At 42.6% G+C, this 20,351-nt stretch overlaps 6 protein-coding genes across 6 annotated transcripts; 2 read left to right on the top strand and 4 right to left on the bottom strand.

Moving 5' to 3' along the window:
* Window positions 1–1,948: 1,948 nt before the first annotated feature.
* Window positions 1,949–2,991, top strand: PVX_114675 (hypothetical protein, conserved). Its single transcript, XM_001616273.1, has one exon. It carries the CDS (start codon window positions 2,246–2,248, stop codon window positions 2,750–2,752), a length of 507 nt encoding a protein of 168 aa, XP_001616323.1. The 5' UTR covers window positions 1,949–2,245; the 3' UTR covers window positions 2,753–2,991.
* Window positions 2,992–3,396: 405 nt separating this feature from the next.
* On the bottom strand, window positions 3,397–4,832 carry PVX_114680 (20S proteasome alpha subunit C, putative; the record flags this gene model as incomplete). The annotated part of the gene is made up of 2 exons (XM_001616274.1): window positions 3,750–4,832; window positions 3,397–3,606 (listed from the first exon to the last, which is right to left on the bottom strand). The coding sequence occupies exons 1-2, from the start codon at window positions 4,278–4,280 to the stop codon at window positions 3,397–3,399; spliced, it is 741 nt and encodes a 246-aa protein (XP_001616324.1). The 5' UTR covers window positions 4,281–4,832.
* A 270-nt stretch (window positions 4,833–5,102) lies between these two features.
* Window positions 5,103–7,840, top strand: PVX_114685 (20S proteasome alpha subunit D2, putative). The gene is made up of 6 exons (XM_001616275.1): window positions 5,103–5,197; window positions 5,377–5,519; window positions 6,190–6,504; window positions 6,677–7,003; window positions 7,166–7,255; window positions 7,489–7,840. Exons 3-6 carry the CDS (start codon window positions 6,247–6,249, stop codon window positions 7,537–7,539), a joined length of 726 nt encoding a protein of 241 aa, XP_001616325.1. The 5' UTR covers window positions 5,103–5,197; window positions 5,377–5,519; window positions 6,190–6,246; the 3' UTR covers window positions 7,540–7,840.
* A 1,509-nt stretch (window positions 7,841–9,349) lies between these two features.
* Window positions 9,350–10,602, bottom strand: PVX_114690 (hypothetical protein, conserved; the record flags this gene model as incomplete). The annotated part of the gene is made up of 1 exon (XM_001616276.1): window positions 9,350–10,602. Exon 1 carries the CDS (start codon window positions 10,418–10,420, stop codon window positions 9,350–9,352), a length of 1,071 nt encoding a protein of 356 aa, XP_001616326.1. The 5' UTR covers window positions 10,421–10,602.
* A 1,067-nt stretch (window positions 10,603–11,669) lies between these two features.
* Window positions 11,670–14,613, bottom strand: PVX_114695 (phosphoinositide phosphatase SAC1, putative; the record flags this gene model as incomplete). Its single annotated transcript, XM_001616277.1, has 1 exon — window positions 11,670–14,613. The coding sequence occupies exon 1, from the start codon at window positions 14,130–14,132 to the stop codon at window positions 11,670–11,672; it is 2,463 nt and encodes an 820-aa protein (XP_001616327.1). The 5' UTR covers window positions 14,133–14,613.
* An 857-nt stretch (window positions 14,614–15,470) lies between these two features.
* Window positions 15,471–19,308, bottom strand: PVX_114700 (FtsJ-like methyltransferase, putative; the record flags this gene model as incomplete). The annotated part of the gene is made up of 2 exons (XM_001616278.1): window positions 15,909–19,308; window positions 15,471–15,688 (listed from the first exon to the last, which is right to left on the bottom strand). The coding sequence occupies exons 1-2, from the start codon at window positions 18,709–18,711 to the stop codon at window positions 15,471–15,473; spliced, it is 3,021 nt and encodes a 1,006-aa protein (XP_001616328.1). The 5' UTR covers window positions 18,712–19,308.
* Between the last annotated feature and the right edge of the window lie 1,043 nt (window positions 19,309–20,351).

The raw sequence follows: 20,351 nt of genomic DNA, 5'->3' as shown, positions 1-20,351 counted from the left end.
ATTTACAAACGCGTTTTGTTCAGTGCAGCACGAAACGCTGGTTTAATTCTCATGCAAGGTGGAAAAATGAAAAAAAAAAAATGACAAAAATGTTTTGAGAAAAAGGCAATGAAAAGCTACGTGGGATGAAGCGAAATAAAAAAAATTGTAACTTTGCGAATATGCCGCTTATAAGGCGAAGAAAATTAGCAATGCTTGCCGCAAGGCTTTCAAGGCGTAACTCACGCGTGTGGTTATACGCATATATTTTGCGTATATAAATATGTATATATGTATGTATATATGTATGTATATATGTATGTATATATGTATGTATATATATATGTAGCCCTTGCACTTACAAGTCCACGCCTAGTGGATTGCCACGTACAGCCATACACGTACCTACGCGGAGTAACCATTTGTGCGTTCTCATGAGCCACTGCTCATCTGCCCACGCCCATCTGCCACTTGCGCGTGCTTTCAATCGCACGTGAAAAAATAAATACGCCCTCTCTCCCTGCCGCTGCCCCCGCGCATATTTTTACGCGCCTATTTAAGGTATACATAAATTTGTTCATGTACTGTACCACTTTTTTGCGTATATTACTATTGTGAGGCCCAAAAGAAGGGGGGTAATTTACAATGCCGTGTATTTTTTTAGAGGTTATATGTAGGTGTTCCTTTTTTCTTTTAAAACCATGTTGTGAAAAAATCGTGCATTTAATATGCATATGGGATGATTCTCATTGGCCAAATTGTTATTTTTTTTTATTTTTTTTTTTTTCACATTTTCCTCCTTCTCGTTGCCTCCTCTCCGTTGGTTTATTTGTCCCCCTCCTTTGTATTATTTTACACGGGAAAGGGACACACCTTTGTTATGCCCCTTTAACAGGAGGAAAATGGCGCAACGGTTTATTTAACATCTGCAGCGTTTATGTAAACATATGCAACTAGCTGCCGTTAATGTTGACCACATATTCGTAAGAACAAATTTTGGAGGACGCGTACATGTTAATTCTTTTTTTTTTTTTTTTTTTTTGCATTGCTGATAGGTGAGTAGACCATTTTGCTACCGTCTACCTTGTATGACAAAACGGACCATCAGTAGCCACGCGGAATAAAGGTACGTCATCTGGAACATGTAAAAGGTCCACAGGGTGATATTCTTCAATTTTTATTTTCACAAAAAAGGTTCTACACGCGACTGCTGGCCTGCTGGCAAAATGTGCAGCCCCATTTTTACCATTAACTCATGTGCGTTTATCGTGCGGCTCAGCGGGAGTCGTCAAATGGGGGAAAACTCTCATCTTTACAGGACTCGCTTCTTTCCACAGTGGAACTGCCCTCTCTGGCAAACCGATCTATTCAAACCTTTTGGTTGTTCCGAGGGGTAGTTCACAAATGAGCGCAAGTAACCTTAAAAAACACCTTTGCGAGTCATTGGAAATGTTCCCGTCCCAGCTGCTGGCAGTCATCCTGCACAGGGCAGGTAAATTTGAGCATTGTTGGGGCACAAAAGTGAAGGGGCTAAACTAGCCGTTCATGAAACTGGCAGGGTGGGGTAAACGCAGTAAGTTGTACAACTCGGGATTGTCAATGAAAGGGTATGCTAACAAGTGCGCCTATTAATAGACAAAAATGTTAAAAAAACGCGCGGTTATAGGGGAGAAATGTCCCCCCTTTTATTTCAACGCTACCCACGCACAGGAAAGAAAAAAAAAAACGGTTTAAACGTTTTTACAAAAATAGTGGAAAAAAAACGTTTTTAAAAGTGAAACACGATGGAACAATTCGCAAAAGATGAATATCCACGCAGATAGGCCTCTTTATACAATCTTGCGACGAACATGTTAATCAAATGATTTACAAAAAAAAAAAAAAAAACGACGGTGTAACGCACGAAATGTAAAGAAAAAAATGTAGGTTTTTTTTTTTTTTTTTTTTTTTCCTGCCATGTGAGAAAAAATATCAAAATAATTTGTTAAAAAAAAAGCATTTGTTTTTCCGTAGAGGGAGAAAAGGAAAGAAGTTTTTTCTCACTATGTATTCGCTATAGGCATAACTACCAAGCAACGTTGTAAGAGCATGCATATGGATTTCCCCTCTCCCCCCTCCTCTATATATATTCATAACTCGGGAGAAGCGCACGCGTGAAGAGTAGGCCGCCTATTTACCCATCAGAAAAGGATACACATAAAGCATTTAAGCACGTACGTATGTTTGTGCCCAATCCACATGCCCATAAATATTATGCACAAGCAACATGAACTGGTTTTGGAAAAAAGAAGCTCCGGAGGAGAAGAAAGTAAAGTCGGCGTACGATGATTATGTTACTCCCCCGCCCTTTGGAAATTACCTTGCGTCTGCGCCTGAAAAACCCAAGTCGTTAAAAAGTGAAAAACCTGCTGTACCCGAATTCAAGGGGTTTAGCCCTCCCCCCAAATTTGAATTTAAGGAAGATACCTCCGCGAGTGATAAATATGATGAGGATTTTTCAAAATACACAAAAAGTAATTTTATCGATTCTTCTCTTTACGATGATAAACAGAATTTATTTGATTTTAATTTGAGTCATAGGACAAGGGCATGTTTGGAGAGCGTGAAAATGGGGGTCAAGATGGGCACGATGGTTGGGGGAATTTTCGGAAGCTTAACAGGTTTATATGCCTCCTTTGCACACAAAAATCTGTTCATTTTCCCCGTTTCAGTCCTTGGTGGGGCTGTCAGCTTTGGCTTCTTCCTCGGCTGTGGGATGATCGTTCGTTGTTAGCTAGTACCATGCATAAAAACATGTGTGTGTGCAAGTGCGCAGCTATTCATGTGCGTGTTCGTAGACACCCGAATGAAGCGTCGCCTCTCCTCTTAACACATAAAATGAGGAATCCAACAAATTGGAAAAACTGCACAAGCGCACGTCGTTGCCAATTGTTCCAAGCATAGCGAAAATTAAGGAAAGAATTTCTATCATATACCACTCCGCGTACGGGGTTAAACATTCCTTGGTCAGCTGACTATTTTTTTTTTTTTTTTTTAAAAAATGCAGACCAAACCGCAATTTTTTTTTAATTTCATTTTGGCCGTTTGATATGCCCATGTTTGTGCATATGTTTAACATATACGTATTTAGTACACGTACATATGACCCCTTTTAAAATAACTGTGGAACGAAAAACAGAAATTTCATAAAAAAAATTGTTAACAATTAATTGCTTTCTCATTTTGTGCGCGTTTTTTTTTTTTTTTTTAAAAAAGGGTACACAAAATGGTGTAAAAAAAAAAAGTACCGCCACATGGAGGAACAACGCAAAAACGACTGCTACACACACTGGGGAAAGGCTTCTCAACAAGCATGTGGACAAACGAGAGGCTACTGCAGAGGGGCGCCGTTACGGAAAACGCTTGTTCATATGGCACTTACTCTTTCACATACTTTTCTGTGTATACTTTAACCAGTTCTGCTATTTCCTTTTCTGTTAAATATTTCTGTATGAGCTCCCCGTCTTTGTTGGATAGGTAGGCTAACTCGATTTTTTCGCTTTTGGGTACCTCGCTATCTGTGCTCTTGGCCAGCGTTTTCAGGGCCAGCAACAGGCCATCCTGCAGGGTCATGTCCTTCTTCCACTCCTTCGCGGGGGGAGAAACGCAAAAAGGGGTTATATAAGAAGAGGGTGTAAAAATGAGTGCAGGGGAGTATTCACGCGCTAAGCAGTTGTGCAGCTCCGCGGGCATACACATGGAGAGACCCTCACAACACACTCATCAATTACCTGCTTGAGAATCGAACTGGCCGTCAAGTTATTCGTGCCAATGGCGGTAGCAAACCATCCAGAATAGTTCCCACTGGGATCGGTGTGGTACAGCTGGTATCCCTCCTTTACATCATACCCCGCAATCAAAAAACTCACACCGTAGGGCCTTAACCCCCCATACTGTGTATAGCTCTGCTTTATATCGCAAATTTGAACAACTAATTGGGAGACAGGCTGCACATCATTGTAGTTGTACAGATATCTTTGTGTGTATAGTCTTGACTGATTAATTAAAATGTTGGCATCTGCATTTAGTCCTGCCACTCCACAAAATATATGTTTGTCAATTTTGTAGATTTTTTCGAAATTATTTGCCTTATCTATTAACTTAGATATGAACACTTTGTCGGCCCCCAGGATTACTCCTTCGTTTGTTATTATGCCAATTGTTATGCTGGCATTATTTATTGCTTCTAGGGCGTACTCTACTTGGTATAATCTTCCCTCTGGGGAGAAGGTGGTCGTCCTGCTGTCATATCTCCTGGCCATTCTTCAGCAAGGTTGTTACGTTGGATGGGGCAATTTACTCTCGAAGGGGTTTCCCTCAATCGTTTGGAGGCTTCCAACTGCGAGGAAAAGAACTTACTGTTTTGACCACCTCTAAATTGCACTCCCTTCGTTGTATCCTTTTTCACGGACTGAACAACGAAGGGTACGTGTGTGCTGCTACACGTTTGCGTACGCAAGCATGTTCGTATATGTGCGGCAAAAATTATGCGCAGGGAATGGTTAGTACGAGAAAATAAGCCAGGGAGAGCTATTTCGATGCAGCTTAAGGTGAGTGGAATGAATGCGCCTTTTCTTTTGACTTTTTTCCCTTTCTCTCAGGATACGAGAGAGCAGCTCAGTTACGACCTTGAAGGTGGGGGGGAATTAACATAAAATGACTAGGGCGTGCGAAAAAGGAAAAACAAAACCAGCGCGATGGTGGTGATGGTCATCTGTATTGTTTCACACTTATCGCGCGAGCTGTTTGGGGGGGGGCTTTAAGAATCCTGGCAGAGATGGAGCGCGTACAATGGCTTGTGTCACATGTGCTATACTTACGAACATAATTACTATGCGGTGGGGGTATCACCCGCGGGAGCATCAAAAGGTGGCGGTGCGTGACAAACGGAAGTGGGAATATACCCCTCAAGAAGGGTAAAAAGTTGGCACGTTGTGCACGGCATAGCGGTGGGGCACGCCAGGGGGGGGCTCGTTACGCGGAGCATGGCTCTCGTAGCGCAACCCCCGGCATGTGCTGTACACTCTTGCGCGCGGTGTCAACACTGATACATGCGCGTATGCCGCATTGCGAAGAGCTTAGCTAGAAAAAAAAGCGCTCTTTAAAATTGAAAAAAAAAATGGCATCTTCGAGGAGTAACCTCTTAACATGGTGATTCCCCAAATAAGTGACTTTCCAAGTGAGTTACTTCCCTGAGTGACCTCCCCGAGTGACTTCCCTCTGAGTGACTTCCCTGAGTGACTCCCCACAGTGGCGATTCTCCCAAGGGGCGACCTCGCCGAAGAGCCACTTCCAAAAGCTTAGTTCTTTTCCCCACCAGATTCACATATCAACTTAACTTATCACACGAACATTCAGGGCCGCACCCGAATTGAACATTCTCAAAATTTCATTCGCACAAAGGGGACCCCCCAGGGTGTAAGAAAATTCCGAAGGAGATACCCCGACCGGCAGTACAAGCCTTATGCCCCAGGTGGATAGGCCAAGCGTACACTCGTCCTGTAAGTGCATGAGCGGATGAACGTATGCGCAGCTAACATACTGGCATGTGCGCGCACCATCCGTGTATGACATAAAAGCAGTAATTCTTTGAAGGCGTATTTGTATGCGTGTAGTCACCCCTATACGTTTGTAGTGACAGCTCTTTCGCCACCCAGTTGAACACGAATTGTACCAAAGCGTGTACGTGAATTTGTTTTATTACATTCGTGCTGAGCATCCTCGTGCGTTCATCTGGTAACCATCCAGACGAGGGCTTCGCTACACATAAATCACCTTACATGTTTGTGCTTTCCTAAATGGGTCCCAACTCCTGAGCGTACGAGTTAGCAATATTCACTCTGTTGCGTATGTGCATGGTGAAATCTGTTTTGTTTCGCGTGGTAGTGTGCAACATCTACGCTACTCTGGCGTTGCTCGTTCGTCGCGCAGTTGCGTGTGCACATACACGTGGGTACTTTTTTTTTCTTCGCGCTGCTGACGTTTGTCCGACTGACCGTTTACATCACACCCATTTCGCGTATTTTGCACCCCCACGTTTTTACAACAACGATCGAAGTGGACAACGCGAAAGTGGCACGTGCAAGTAGCACACTTATTTACACCGAGCTTTAAATGTGTATATCCTTTCGGAACACCATTTTATTTTTTCCGTTTTGATATCGTTTGTAGGGACTCCTGTGCAAGAATTCAATATAACAATTCAGATAACGCAGCTCGGAAGTAAAAATGAGTTATGATAGAGCCATAACCGTGTTCAGTCCTGATGGACATTTGCTACAAGTAGAACATGCCTTGGAGGCGGTTAAAAAAGGAGGATGTGCAGTGGCGATAAAAAGTTCCAATTTCGCCGTTTTGGCAGTGGAAAAGAAGAACATTCCGAAATTGCAAAACCCAAGAACGACGGAGAAGTTGATCAAATTGGACGAACACAACTGTTTAGCCTTCGCTGGGCTGAATGCCGATGCGAGGGTTTTAGTCAATAAGGTGAACAAGGCACAACGTGCAAATTTTTTTTTTTTGCAAATAGCTAAAATGTTTTTTTTTTTTTTTCAGATAGCTAAAATGTTTTTTTTTTTCCTAGATAGCCAAAGTGTTCATATTTTTGCACATTTTTTACCCCCTGTTTACTCTTTTTTTTTTTTTTTTTCCCGCTCAGACGCGACTGGAATGCCAAAGGTACTTTCTAAACATGGACGAACCGGCGCCAGTGGACTACATTGCCAAGTACGTTGCGAAGGTTCAGCAGAAGTTTACACATAGAGGAGGCGTGAGACCATTTGGAATAGCAACGTTGATCGCTGGATTTAAGAATAACAAGGAAATATGCATTTACCAAACGGAGCCCAGCGGCATTTATGCGTCGTGGAAAGCGCAGGCAATTGGGAAAAACGCAAAAGTTGTGCAGGAATTTCTGGAAAAAAATTACCAGGAAAATATGGAGCAGAACGATTGTCTCCTCCTAGCCATGAAGGCCATATTTGAGGTGAGCAGTGAGCGCAGCGAACATGACTGTGTCCGTCGCTTCGAGAAAGAAATGGCAGGATTTTTTTGAAGGGAAACACCCGTGATTGGTTAACTGCCATGTTGCTCCTCTGCCGAATGTTACCTTTTTTGTTAATCTCACCCGTTTTTTATCCCCAAATAGGTGGTCGAATTGAGCAGCAAAAATATCGAAGTCGCCCTGCTGACCGAGAAGGAATTAAGCTTCATCGATGAGCAGCAAATAAACGCATTGGTAAGTCTGCAGAGTGGCAGCATTGGACCGTAAAAATGTGGCAAAAAATGTGCACAAGTGAATGTATAGCATATCGGATTTTCTTAAAAAATATGTTTATGTGCCCTGCGCGCTCGTTGGATGCGCGTCCCATTTTTGCATCACCACGCTTGTACGTACACGCGGAGGGGAGGAGCAGCAAAAATTGCCCAGTTACGCGGCTTGTTCATTCCTTCCCCTTTTGGCTTTTTCAGGTTGAAGTAATCGACAGCGAGCGAACGAAGAAGAATTCACAGAATGAATAAGCGGGGCGAGGACTCCTCATTTTTTTATGTTTCGTACAAGTGTAGACAGGGGACATCCACGCGTGCGTCTACGTGCACGTATATGCTACACATATATATGTAGATATGTACATATATGTGTGCGTACGCTCATGCATGTGTATGTGCGTGGAGCCTTTTTTTTTTTTCTATCCTAGGGACATTTGAAGGATGTTGCGCGTAACGCTCGTTTGGTCTGCATCCTCAATTCTTAAATTGAAAAACTGTGAAAAAATGACGCGGAACTTTTTAATTAACTTATAAATAAATATATTTTCATTTTGACATGTGTGTGCAAAGGAGGGAGCTTCCCCCCTCTGTGCACTCATCTGATCAGCGACTAATTAAGGAGGAAGCTACAAATGGCCGTATATATTTTCTTGGTCTCGCAGAATGGTGCATAGGCCAGGTGTGTGCCAAATGGGTATGCACAGGTTTGCCCTGCTTAATTTGAAAGTGCAAACTTGGAAAAAATGTTGGCGGTAAAAATGTTGGCGGCAAAAATGCGGGTGGCAAAACTCCTTCGTCCGTTCCGCGAAACGTAGAAGGCGTAACGCAGAAGGCGCAACGTAAAAATTGGGTTCGCGCTTGACACAGTGGAGCGCCAAATGGGCTTCGAAAAAGAGAGGAGGAAAAAAAAAGTTACAACATGTTTATATGTTAATCAAAGAAATGTGTGCGCGTAAAAACCTCGGATGGTCTTTTGCTAAATGTACAAAACTGGGAGTTGCTTATATGATTGCCATAAGATGTGCCTCACCTACATGTGAAATATGTTAAGGGGGATATATAAAAAAAAAAAGAAGCGTTTGTTATGTCTTCCTGCTTGGCGAAGGAGGCCCCATTTATCGCGTCATGCGCGAATCGTTGTTATGTCTGCTGCGAAGGGGTAAGTTTCCAACCTGGTCAGTTACCAGAGTATCCCCCTTTTTATTCCACCAGGCTGCTCTTTTTTCCCATTCCAACAGTTGGTACGTAAGCATTTTGAAAGATTGCCTTGGGGCGCGCAACATTTTTTGAAAAATCAGAACTGGGAGTCAAATGAACGGGGCTCGAATGGAGCCGCGTGTTGGGGCACGAAGGGGATAGTGTACATATTTTTTTCAAGCACGAAAAAAAGAAAAAATTGCAAAGTGGAAAAATAGAAAAAAAGTAAGAGTGAACAGAGGCAAAGTGGTGAGAATGAACAGAGCGCTGCAAACAAATAAAACACATACACTTAAACACCTTTGCTTGCGTGTGCGCAACTGTCACAGTGCCGAATGGCAGAACATCAGCGATGTGCGGAAAACCCCAACTCGGTGGAGGCGCAAATGCACACAGCGACAGATGGTCTGATTATACGCAAAAATGGGGAAATTTGCACTTCAAAAAATGGGAATTGACCTCTTTTACTCGAAAAATGTAGACCCACTCTCATGCATAACCATTTCGTTTTCTCCTTCATGCAACGTTTATTATATTCAATACCGTTACGAAATTGGTACTGTTCCGCTTTTCCACGCGGGGTGGAAAAAAAAAAAAAAAAAATTATGAGGGAACCCTCTACATATACCTTACTGTGTGTATCCCCCCCGCTACTTCAATACTGTCACAGCTTCGTTACTATTTTAGTCCCCCTTTTGTGCCATTCACAATGTGGCGTTGCACAGAGTGGTTGCTTCAACTTTTTTTGATGAAAAAAAAACTGCACAGGTAGGGCAGAAAAGGATGAACGGTCTCGTCGATTGTGCAAAAAATCGACCGCGTTATAATTCCCCTTTAACTGAAACGAATGGGGATGCCAGCCACTTCACAAATCTGAGTCATCATTCCTGCAGTTGCCAGTTGTGTCATTGCTCATACCTGTGGTGTCCTCCAAGTGTTCACTTGCCTTCAAATCTTTTATAATTTTATTCTGCAAAAGAATAATTTCTTCCTTTTTTTTTATTTTCTCGTCCTGCATTTTGATGTAGTCCATGCAGACGTAGTACACATTTAACAAATTGTTCAGGAATATATTGTTTTGATACTCCAGCCTCTTTATATGCTCCAGCAGCAGTTCCTTTTCGGCCTTTTCTTCCTTGTTCCATTTTGCGAAATTCGTCTTCGCGGTGTAGTTGCCACGGGGGGGGTTCTTCCCATCCCCTCCATTTTTAGTAGGACCATGTTCGGCTTTCCTGCCGCCATCTCCGCTTCCACCTCTGATTCCATTTCGGGCAGCCCGCCCCCCAGGAACGGTCTCCGCGTGCGCATCCAAGTGAATATCGAAATGAACATTTTTTAACAAATCCTCCAGGCCATCCCTCGTGAATGCATCCCTGTGTGTGCCATGGGGGGGGTTACTTCGGACGGGGATGTTTTCACTCACCGTTGGCTGATCATCAAAAGGGATCAAATTGGAAAAGTCGCTCGCGTCATTTTCAATGTCCGTTTTTTCATGAAATTTCGTTGACTCCCAATTTAGGAGGCATTCCCTTTTCTCCAAAAATTTTTCCCGTTCTCCCTTTTCCTTAAGTGGAACAAGAGTATCTCCCTTGGCGTTGTTTCTCCTTGTGTCAGCAGTGAGTCTCAAATTTAACGTGTCGTTTTTCACCTTTTTGTTATTCTTTTTTTTTTCCCCACTGAGCTTTTCACCTCTAACCGTTTTGCAGCTCACACTGGGATTCTCCCTCGCGCTACTCACCTGTGTGGTAATTTCAGCACTGGCAGTTTGGTTATCCTTTTTGTTTTTGCCTAACACGTGATGGGTGCTCCTCCCTTTTGTGGGTCCTTTCTCGTTGGATTCCCTGTGCCGTGTGTTTAAATTTTCCGGATTGGTGTAGCTCTTATTATTGACGGTCGTACTTTCCCAGAAATGTTGTCTGTGATTTATATTTTTCATTTTATGGCATTGTACTGTACGGATGGCGTGTATAAGTGGTGTGTTTTTCACGTTACTTTGTTCCCATTTTGGCTCCTTCTACTTCTTCGTCCGGCTCCTTTGTGCGCGCGTTGTTTTCTTCCCCTCTCAGTTGCTCATGTTTTATAGTTTTATAGTTTTTTTGTTCATTCGCTTTTTTGTTCACTCGCTTTTTTGTTTACTCGTTTTTTTGTTTACTAGTTTTTTTGCTTTTTTTTTCCTGCCTCGCTTAACCATTCTTGAGTTTTTCGCGCCCCCAATTGTGCGTCGCCTTTTTTGCTCACTTGGAAGGTGTTCCCATTTTGTGTTCACCCCGCCCGCGCCACAAACGGCAAGGAGCGCAAAATTGCTCAGAGTCACAAAGGTGAGGTGAAATTTCCCAAACGAGGAGGTAGTCAGTTCACCGGAAAAAAAAAAAATAAATAAAAAAAAATAATAAACTAAAATAAACCCAAATAAACTAAAATAACGATTTTTTGCCTGTCAAAACCGCCAACCTGTTTAGTACTAGTGCTGCTCGAGCTGGAGTTAGCCCAACAAAGGAGCTTCTTTATGACTGCGTCAACCGGAAGAGACGCGATCTCAGCGAAGCGCTCGTTCACAGGGGCTCTACATGCATGACGTGCTGCGCCATGCACATGTGTAGGCATAAATGTACAAGCACACACATGCGGGAATGCAAACATATTTAGGAGCCGCCACTCACATGTGAACACTCCCCTCGAGGAGAAATAATTTTTAAAGGGACATGGCCGGAAGAACGCCCCCCAGCCCCCAGTGGGTTGACAAAATGTCCCTGCATTGAGTTCAAATACGAATTGTTGCTCGATCTGCACACAACACGCAGATACGGTTTAACATTCTGCGTAGTTGTTCAAACGTGTTTCGCCGCGATGGCAAACAAGGCACGATGGAAAGAAGGAGAATCTGGGTGAAGAGGCAAAGGGGGGAAAGACAAAATGGGAAACGAATTACGCGCAAGTGGAAGGGACGCAAAGGCAGGCATATCCCATTTCCACTTCATAACAGTCAATATGAACAAAAAAAAAAAAAAAAAAAAAAAAACATTACTGTGATGATAACTTTTTTTTTATTTTTTATCCACCCAGCTCTTCCTAAGAGAAAGGTGCCAACTGTTGGCCCACCTCCCCACACGTAAGTGAATGTGGAGTAAGTTTCCCCCGCACACCTGCTTCTAACCGCTTGTCCCCACACTTTTTCGCTTTGCCTGCTAATCCGTGCCCAGCTTGGGCGACGAGATCACGCGCCTCCTTTGAGTAAACACATAGACACAAAAAAAGAGGAAAATTAAAAAGGAGGTAGACAAAATCCCCGAAGCCTTCGCCAGCAGCGAAATAAAATGGAAGCACTTAGCTTGATTGTAGGGAAATAAAAACAAATGAAAATTTCTACGCATGAGGAAAAACGCGTAATTAATACACTGCGAAAGGGTGGTGGAGGTCATATTGTGAGACAAAAAGTAAACCCCCTTTAGCAATTTCTGAACAGGACTAGTACAAGCAGCTGTCGTAAAAATTACGATGAACTCCAAAATTACATTCATCATTTGGTTATACTTCCCATTGTGCACATTAAAAACATTTTGATATTTCAAATTCTCACTGGTGGCTAAATGGATACAGTCATTATTGTAACCGTCTAGGAAGTTATTATTTATGTACCTCTGTACAATGTGTAATAGGTCTTGCAGCAACCCCCCCATGGTTCTCTTCCCATTTTTCGTTATGTCATTTTTGAGCGCTCCTGCGCCGCTGTATATAATGCTAATCGCGTTTGCATTGTGAATCCAAGTTTGGCGATACATGAGTTCGTCATACGCGTTCTTAAAGAGGTAAAAGGGGAACTTGCTTTCCTGCTCTAGCTTGATACCCAGGGTGCGCAGTTGCAAGTGTAGGACGTACTTCGCCAGGAAGCTCTGGAAGACGTTCGTTCGGTCGAGGCAGTCGATGCAGTTGACTCGAAAGACGCCCTTTTGGAAGGTGTCCACCTTTGCGGACGACCACGAGGGGAGGCGTGGGGGAGTGGAACAAGTGGACGAAGTGGAAGGGGAACCTTCACCACGGGTAACCTTACCGCCGACTATACCGCCGACTATACCGCCGACTATATCGCCGACTTTAACGCCACCCTCATCGCCGTGCTCCAAGTTGTACCTCACCCCGCTGGGCAACGAAACGGAGAAAAAGGAAAAATCGTTCAAGTCCTCAACCACCGTTTTCAGCGACGTGTGCAAATTTTGATAATTTAACTTTCTAAACTCGCTATGGAAATCAAACCAGGTGTAGTTGTGCTCGACAGAGCACTCCTTCAAACACGCCTCATAGCACTGCCCTAGGTACTTCTCGGTAAATTTCTTATTATTCAAATTAGTAATGGAAATTTTGCCATACGTGTTCTTCAATTTCTGCATATGTAGATTCAACGTTTTCTTATTTTCTTGCATATCTGGGCAGATTTGTATTTTTGGCCTTATACTCAGCGTTGGCTGTTGTTTCCAGAGGACAGGGATGGATCCCCTAACAATGATGTAGCTAAAAATGTTTGTCCTTTGCGCATCTTTACATACTAAAATTTGTTCTGTTTCTACAAAATTGGCTACATCTCCCTTTTCATTTCCGCCTCTACACCAAAACCTGACGCCACTTCTGTTCTTATTTTTTCTCGATATCAAATAGAGTGTTAGTTTTCCATTAGGGACATGAAACACATTTGAGTTGATGTAGCCATGGATTAGGAACACCACGAACTCGAATGCATTTATGGGAATAAACTGGTGCAGCAACTTCCAGTTCCATGTGTACTCGTGATTAATTTCTTTGAATTGTAACTTGTGGAAAATGGGTTCTCTCTCCCCCTGATATTTACAGTCGTTTGGATACACTTCTGACCCACCACCTACCGGCGGGGATGGTGATTTCCCTCTGTTTTTCTCCCTTTCAGACTCAGTTATGTAGTGCCTCTGCAGAGACGCCGTTAAATTGTAGTGGTAGGAGAAGTAAAAGGGGCCCTTATTAAAGGCATGCGAAAAGTACGCTATCGTTTTTAATGTATCCTTTTTCAGTGTGCAACTCTTGAGTTTGTGGATGTACGTTTCGCTACTATTGCGCAATTGGGCATTCTTGGCGGTGGCGCTTTGGAAAAGCAAGTTGTTCCATTCGAATACGTTGTCGAGATTATTTTGCGTCTTTATCTTCTTATTGCAGAAGAATTTTTTCCCTTCCTTTCTGTGGTTGCTACTTAGGGGGGTTAAAACGGCGTTGCTCCCGAGGCAGTATATTTCATACTGGTAATTGTGATGACTAGCCGACTTGTCCTTACCTTCCTCTCCATCGTTCAGCTGGATAAAGGAAATTTTCTTCACTCTATAAATGGCTCGATTGAACAGATAAGAAACGACTTCTGCATCGGAAACTATGACCAAGAAGTTCGTGTGTTCCGCTTTAACTATTCCTAGGCAGCCAAAAAAGGGGAACTTTTTTTTGTTCTCATTTTCTATGTAGCTATTGTCACCACTGCTTGTAAGCGTTTGCTTCTCCTTGGCTATTTGTAAATCTTCAGAATGGCTAATTTTTAAAACGTTTCGCACATTATTTTCTATGTTCACTATGCTTAAATAACTTCCATGCGATTCTAAATAGTACCTTTGGGCAGGCAGAACAGAACCATTAGCCATTTTTAATTGGTTTACGTTTTTGCTAAAGTGTTGGAAGTTCCTCTCGCTTGGAGTTTCAGTTCAGAGTTCTAAACTGGCTTACCCCTTTTTTTTTATATATATTTTTTCTACTTTTCGGCAAAAAGGTACGTATATTAGCATGTGGGGAGATGTGCCCCGGTCGAATGCATGCTTCCTTATGCTGTAGAAAAAGGGGCGAAAGGGGCAGGTGCGCACATTGCGTACGTGCGTACCAGTTACATGTTCGTACACCTGTTCGCAGTATTACTTAGTCTATACTTTTGTTCAGTTACCCTAAAGTGCTTTTTGACACTTAGTGGCAGTGGCAGCGGCAGCGTGGATGTGCACGCATGTACGCGCAAAAAGTTTGTTGCCGTGCGCTTTTGACTTCTCTCCACATCACATCACATCGCATCACTTCATTGTCACTGTCACTGTTATTGTCATTTTATTGTCCTTTTTTTCCCCCCAATGTACAATTATGGCGAACAATTTCTACTTTGACAAATTCAGCATGTAGGAAAAAACATAAACGAACGCTGATGAAAAATGCCCTGCTATGTACGCTGCGCAAAGTCGATTCTTCCTATTTTGGTGTGTGCAGAGTTGCGTCACTCTAGTTGTGTCAAAAGCGCGCACAAATAATTGCGTCGCATGTATTTACACGCGTATGCGTTTTCTTCGCATCGCCACGCCGCGCGTACAAAAAGTGCCTCGCGTTTGCAGAAATGTATGCACGTGTGTACTTACGCATGTATGCACATGTGCGAATTTGCCTGCGCGTCCCCTTGTTGCCCATTTAAAAACATACACCATTTTTTGCAGTTAGTGGGGTTCACTACAACTACGCCTCCAACTGGGGAATTTTGCTCGAATGTGCGTTCACCATAAAATCGAGCATAAAAGGGAGGGAAGCTAGCTTTTTCCTTTTTTTTTTTGCAACCACTTTGTTCTACTTTTATCGTATGAACAGGTCATAACTTTTTTAACCAATTTGTACTTTAATTAGTTTTTTTTTTTTTTTTTTTTTTTTTTTAACCATTTTTGGCTATTTTGGCAAAAAAAAAAGTTAAAATGTATGGCTGTGCATAATTTTAAGAAATAAAGTTGCACAACAAGCCAAAAGGGAAACAAATTTTTGTTTTTTCATCACACTTAAAAGTGTGCGAACAGGCGGGGTCAAAATGGGTTAAATGGGTTAAATAGGTTAAATGGTTTAAATGGATTAAACAGGTTAAATGGTTTAAATGGGTTAAATATTTTTACCCAAATTTATCTACAAGTTTGCCCAACTGTAGATGACGAATGGCCCCGCAGACACACATACAGTAACGCTTCTCAAACTTTCTGCTTAAATTTGAAAGGCCTCGATTTGGAGTATTTGCGTCTTGATATATTTTTTTTCTTCTTTTCTACCCGCTTCTTCGCCTTCTTATCCTTTTTCAGCCTCTTGTCGACATACTTAACCATTGTCCTACCTCCCTTTTTGTTTTTCTTGTTCGACACCCTGGAGCCTTTTCCGGTACAAACGACGTACGATTTTTCTCGTTTTTTTTCTAAAGGGGAAGGGGTTGAAGAAAGCAAAATTGTGCAAAAATTGAATCACAACGGTGTACACGTGTAGATATGCGTTTGTACAGCCAGTCCACATGTAGGTACGGCCGCACATGTGTAACAGTTGCGCTAAAGCCATATACACAGAGAGCGCTATACAGGCTTGCGCGGGAAATAACTGCGCCCATTTAGGCATCCTTCCGACGCCGAGCGAGGGCCTACCTGATTTGTTCTTCTTTAATATGTTCGTAATGGCCTTGTGCTTAAGGAAGGGGTCTTCCTCATCCTTTTCAATTTTTCCGATTTTGGCCTCGAGTTTTTTCATTTTCGCAATTTCTCTCTTCTTGTTTCGCATTTTTGCTTCGATCACCTTCTTAATTGGCATTTTCGTAATTTTGTTAATGCTGCTCTTGTATTGATTTAGGATGGATTTGTCGATTGGGATAACGGGCCTTCTAAATTTCTTTTCCTCCTCCACAAACCATTCGGGCAGCATGTCTTCATCTTCCAAATAGGAATGCCTATTGAACGAATCGTCTATCAGATCCATGCGGCTTTTCTTATGAATTAATTTTTCTCCGATGCATTTTATGAATGCCAATTCGTCTTCGTCTTTAATTAGGTTGGAAAAATATGCACCTACATTGCCTTGCCCACTTTCGTCCGTTTTTACAATTGAAAAGGTGGTGTTCTTCATCTTTACCTCGTTGTTTCCATATTTTACTCTTAATTTTTTCTTCCTCTCCTTTCTGGCTAGCTTGTTTGGCAGTGGGATGTTGGGCAGTTGGCGCTCGTCCACTTCGTTGAACTTTTCATCGTCACTCGCGTCGTCACCCACATCGTCATCTTCATCGCCACCCATATCGTCATCTTCATCTTCATCGCCACCTTTGCGTGCTCTCCTACCTTTGGGGCCCTCCTGCACAGCGGCACTATCATCCAACTCACCGTCCATCTCATTTAATATCGTGGAAAATATCTTCTGGTCGAAAAAACGATTTACATTGGATTTTTCTTCTTCCCTTTTGACATCTTTTCTCAAGCGAATTATCTTGTCTACCATTTTGTGTATGTGTTGGTTTTGCTGGATCGCCTCTGCGTAAGCGTTCTTCTCATCGTTCATCATTTCGTCTTTGCCGCGTTTGCCGTGGGGGGGGCGTCCCTTCGCGGCGTCGCTGCCCTCATCAGTTGAGTCCTCATCATCGGTGGCGTCCTCTTCTGTCTCCTCGTCATCGCTGAGGTACTCGTGCAACTTCCTCTTCATCATCAACTCCTCATTTTTCAACTCCATGATTTTCTGGATTTTCATCAACTCCTCGTTCTTGTAATCCATTGCTCTTTTCCGCCTGGTCAATTTCTCGTTGTTTTTCTCTTCGTTCATTTTCTTTTCCTTCATTTTCTGCCGTTCATAATCCAAATTGACAAGGTATTCTATGCGGTCCATTTGGGACTCACCTCCTGCATCGTTTGGCTGCGCATTGTCCTCCTTCTCGCTGGAAGAATCATTTTCCTGGTTAATCTCCAGCCTGTCGTTATGTTTGCTGCCACTTAGTATGTTAAGGTGATCCTCGAACGACTGCTCATCCAGCAGCTTTAACATATTTTTGTTGAAATGTATTTCATTTTCGTCATAATCGGGGGTGATCGATTTGTTCATTTTTCTTTTCTCCAGTTCTTTTTTCAATTTTTTCTCTTTTTTTTTTTGTTCCTTTTTATTTTTTTTTTCCATTTGGGTGGAAAATTCGTTTATTTCGTCTTTTTCTGAGTCGGCGTCGGAGGAACCACTCAGTTCGTCATCCTGCAGAGAAGCTTTCGTGGTTGCAGTTCGTGTTTCCTCGGTGGGCAGATTTTCCTTCACGGGGTCCACCCCTTGACTGGCTTCCTCTTCTGCGTCAGAGGTTTTGCTCAATTGGGTTTCTCCGCCCAAGCTTGCGACGCCCTTCCTAACTTTGTACCTCCACTTGATGAGGTGAAACAGGTCTGACTTGCCCAGCACCTTAAGGTCCTTGCAGAGTTGGAGAATCTCCTGCGTGGTGCTGGGGTTTTTATAAATGGCAGTATAGGTACTCTTAACCAAGGGGTCCTCCGAAGTGAGGTAGTCCTTATCGAAGGTGAATTTATTTGTTTTGATGAGTAAATCTACATAATTATCACTGTGGATAAAATTGCAAATATCTGTAACACGGTAATCATCCCCGAGGTCGTATCCCTGTCTGTTTTTCTTCTTCTTTTCTTTCAAAATGGTTGACAGGCCTTTCTTCTTTTTGCTTTTTTTTTTGTCCTCCTTCTCATTATCACTCGAATTGGAGAAGATGTCATCCTCGCTGGCATCGTTGGTGACTGCCTTATTGGAGTCCTGCTTAAACTGCTCACTAAAAACGTAGGTATAATCAAAGAGCTTCTTATCCACCTTAGCACTTAAGAAATTCAAACCGATTAGATAAATTTCGGAGGATATTTCTCTACTACTTCTAGGTTTTATATGTTTGACTTGGCCAAATAATTTCTCCATAACCCATATTAGAGACACATATTCTTCATTTCGGAAAACTTTGGTAATAAAAATACCTCTTTTTTTTAAAAAAAGGTTAGCTATTTTGATACTATTAAGGACAAGCACATTTTGATTAAAACTGTCATATGAGTACGTCGTTCCTACATTGGGGGCCCCGTCATTTAGGATCACATCTGCCTTTTCATTTTTAATTATATTTTTGATCTGCTTAATGCATGCACCTGTAGTTATATCACATTTTAAGGTGATGACATTGTTATCTATTTTTCTGATGGGTACTAAATCTACTCCTATGATGGTGCTGCTTCTTTTCATATTTTTATACGCCACTTGCAACCATCCTCCCGGCGCTGCACACAAATCGATTAAAATATTTGCATCTTTAAAAATGTTGTATTTCTGGGCTATCTGAATTAGCTTGAATGCAGACCTCGCTCTGTACCCAGCCGACTTGGCTAGCTTGTAGTACTTGTCAATTCTCTCCTTCCCGACTTTCTTCTTCTTCCCCATTTTTCCGTTGCGTGGCGTTTCCGGGTCGGTTCACTTGTGCGGCCGGTCTTCGCGCCAACCCGGGGTGGCACTGCAGGTATATGTACTGATTGGAAGGAGCGATGGTTGCTGATGACGTGGTTGTGATGGTTTGGAAGTATCCTCTTGTTGTACCTGCACTGCGCGGGAGAATTTTTTTCTTCCCCTTGAGGAGAGAATCCTATTTTGCTAACAAACCTTTATAAGGCCACCATAGAGAGCTATCTCGCACGCTCTTTTTTTCTGTACAAATTGGGGGGGCATACGTGTCATTCGGAAGGCAGCCACACGTTCGTATCCGCGCGATCGTTGACCCACCTTGCAGGTACATATATCATCCCTATTAAAAGGGGAGGAAAAAAACGTGGCCTTCTTCCGCAAAACGATGCATATGCCAACTCGAAATTGCAACGTTTTACGGAAAAGGGATCCACTTTTTTTTATTGAAAAAATTTAGGCATGAGAAGAGATGCCTTTGATGCTGCAGAAAAAAAGAACGCATTCGTTTTGGGAAATATATGGAGTTAATTTGGGGCATAAATTACGATTTTTTTTTTTTTTCTTTTTTTTTTTTTTTTTTTCCCTTTTGGCTACCAAGTGGCGCACTTTGAAGTTAATATGCCCATTTTTGCTACCTCAGCAAATAGCGCAAAATAATGCTGTGGCTCCGAAAATTTTCGCGCAGCCGTCGTCCAGATATATTTACGCCTCATTCTGCTCAGCGTGATTCTCCCCTCTCCATGCGACGCCTTTTCCTTTTGGTATCACCTTTTGGGTAACGCTCCCCAATTTTTCGTCATCCTTGTGCGATCGTTAGGGAACTATTTTTGTGTCAACTTTTTTTCCTCCTCCCCTCTGCTGAGCAATTTTGAATTGCATAAGTTCCCTTCAGGTCAGCGCTTCTCCATTTGTACGGCATGGATGAGGGAGGAATTTTTTTTTTTCTCAATTTTGGAGTTAGCCACCGGGCGCACAGCGTGAGTAGCTAATTTGGAGGTTTCTTCTTCCAAATATGCAAAGGAAATCCGTTTGGGGAACACATAAAAAAAAGATGCATACCAAAGTGAAAATAAACCAGTGGCACATGTGTCACGTGGCTTCTTCCCCCATGTGCGACTCGTTTCGCAGCGTTCTCCGAAGAAAGCTTTTATTTTAAAATGGTAGTGGAGGCGCGTCTACACGGGATGTTATTTCGCTTTGTGCGTGTATATTGGGGAAAAGCTGCAAAAATTGGGGGCATTTTTGGCAGCCTCTCCCACATATGCATATGCACGCGGGTAGTGAAAAAGTTCTGGGGACGGCGCCATCAACTCGGAAAATCTTCCCCCTTTTGTATTTTTCACGGGATCTTTTATTTTTCTTAAATTTAAAACAAAACGCGGCATTTGTTTACTGCCAAATTGGGTTTTCGTTCGTTGCTACAATGTATGCACAAAATTTTGCCCTTTTGGAATGGAGGAAGGAATTCGATTCCTCTATGCTATTCCTCCGTGCGACTTCCATCCGGTAGGTACATGACCCACCAATATTATACCAACCGGGTGATGAGCATAAACTGCGCAGAAACTGTATTCCGGCTGAAATGCCGTGAGGACCAAAAAGTTGGAGGAGAAAGTTGCACG

This window comes from Plasmodium vivax, chromosome 11, assembly GCF_000002415.2.
Source record: "Plasmodium vivax chromosome 11, whole genome shotgun sequence".
Classification (NCBI taxonomy): Eukaryota; Apicomplexa; class Aconoidasida; order Haemosporida; family Plasmodiidae; genus Plasmodium; species Plasmodium vivax.
The sequence above is the reverse complement of the archived record's forward strand: the minus strand, read 5'-3'. Positions and strand labels throughout refer to the sequence as shown.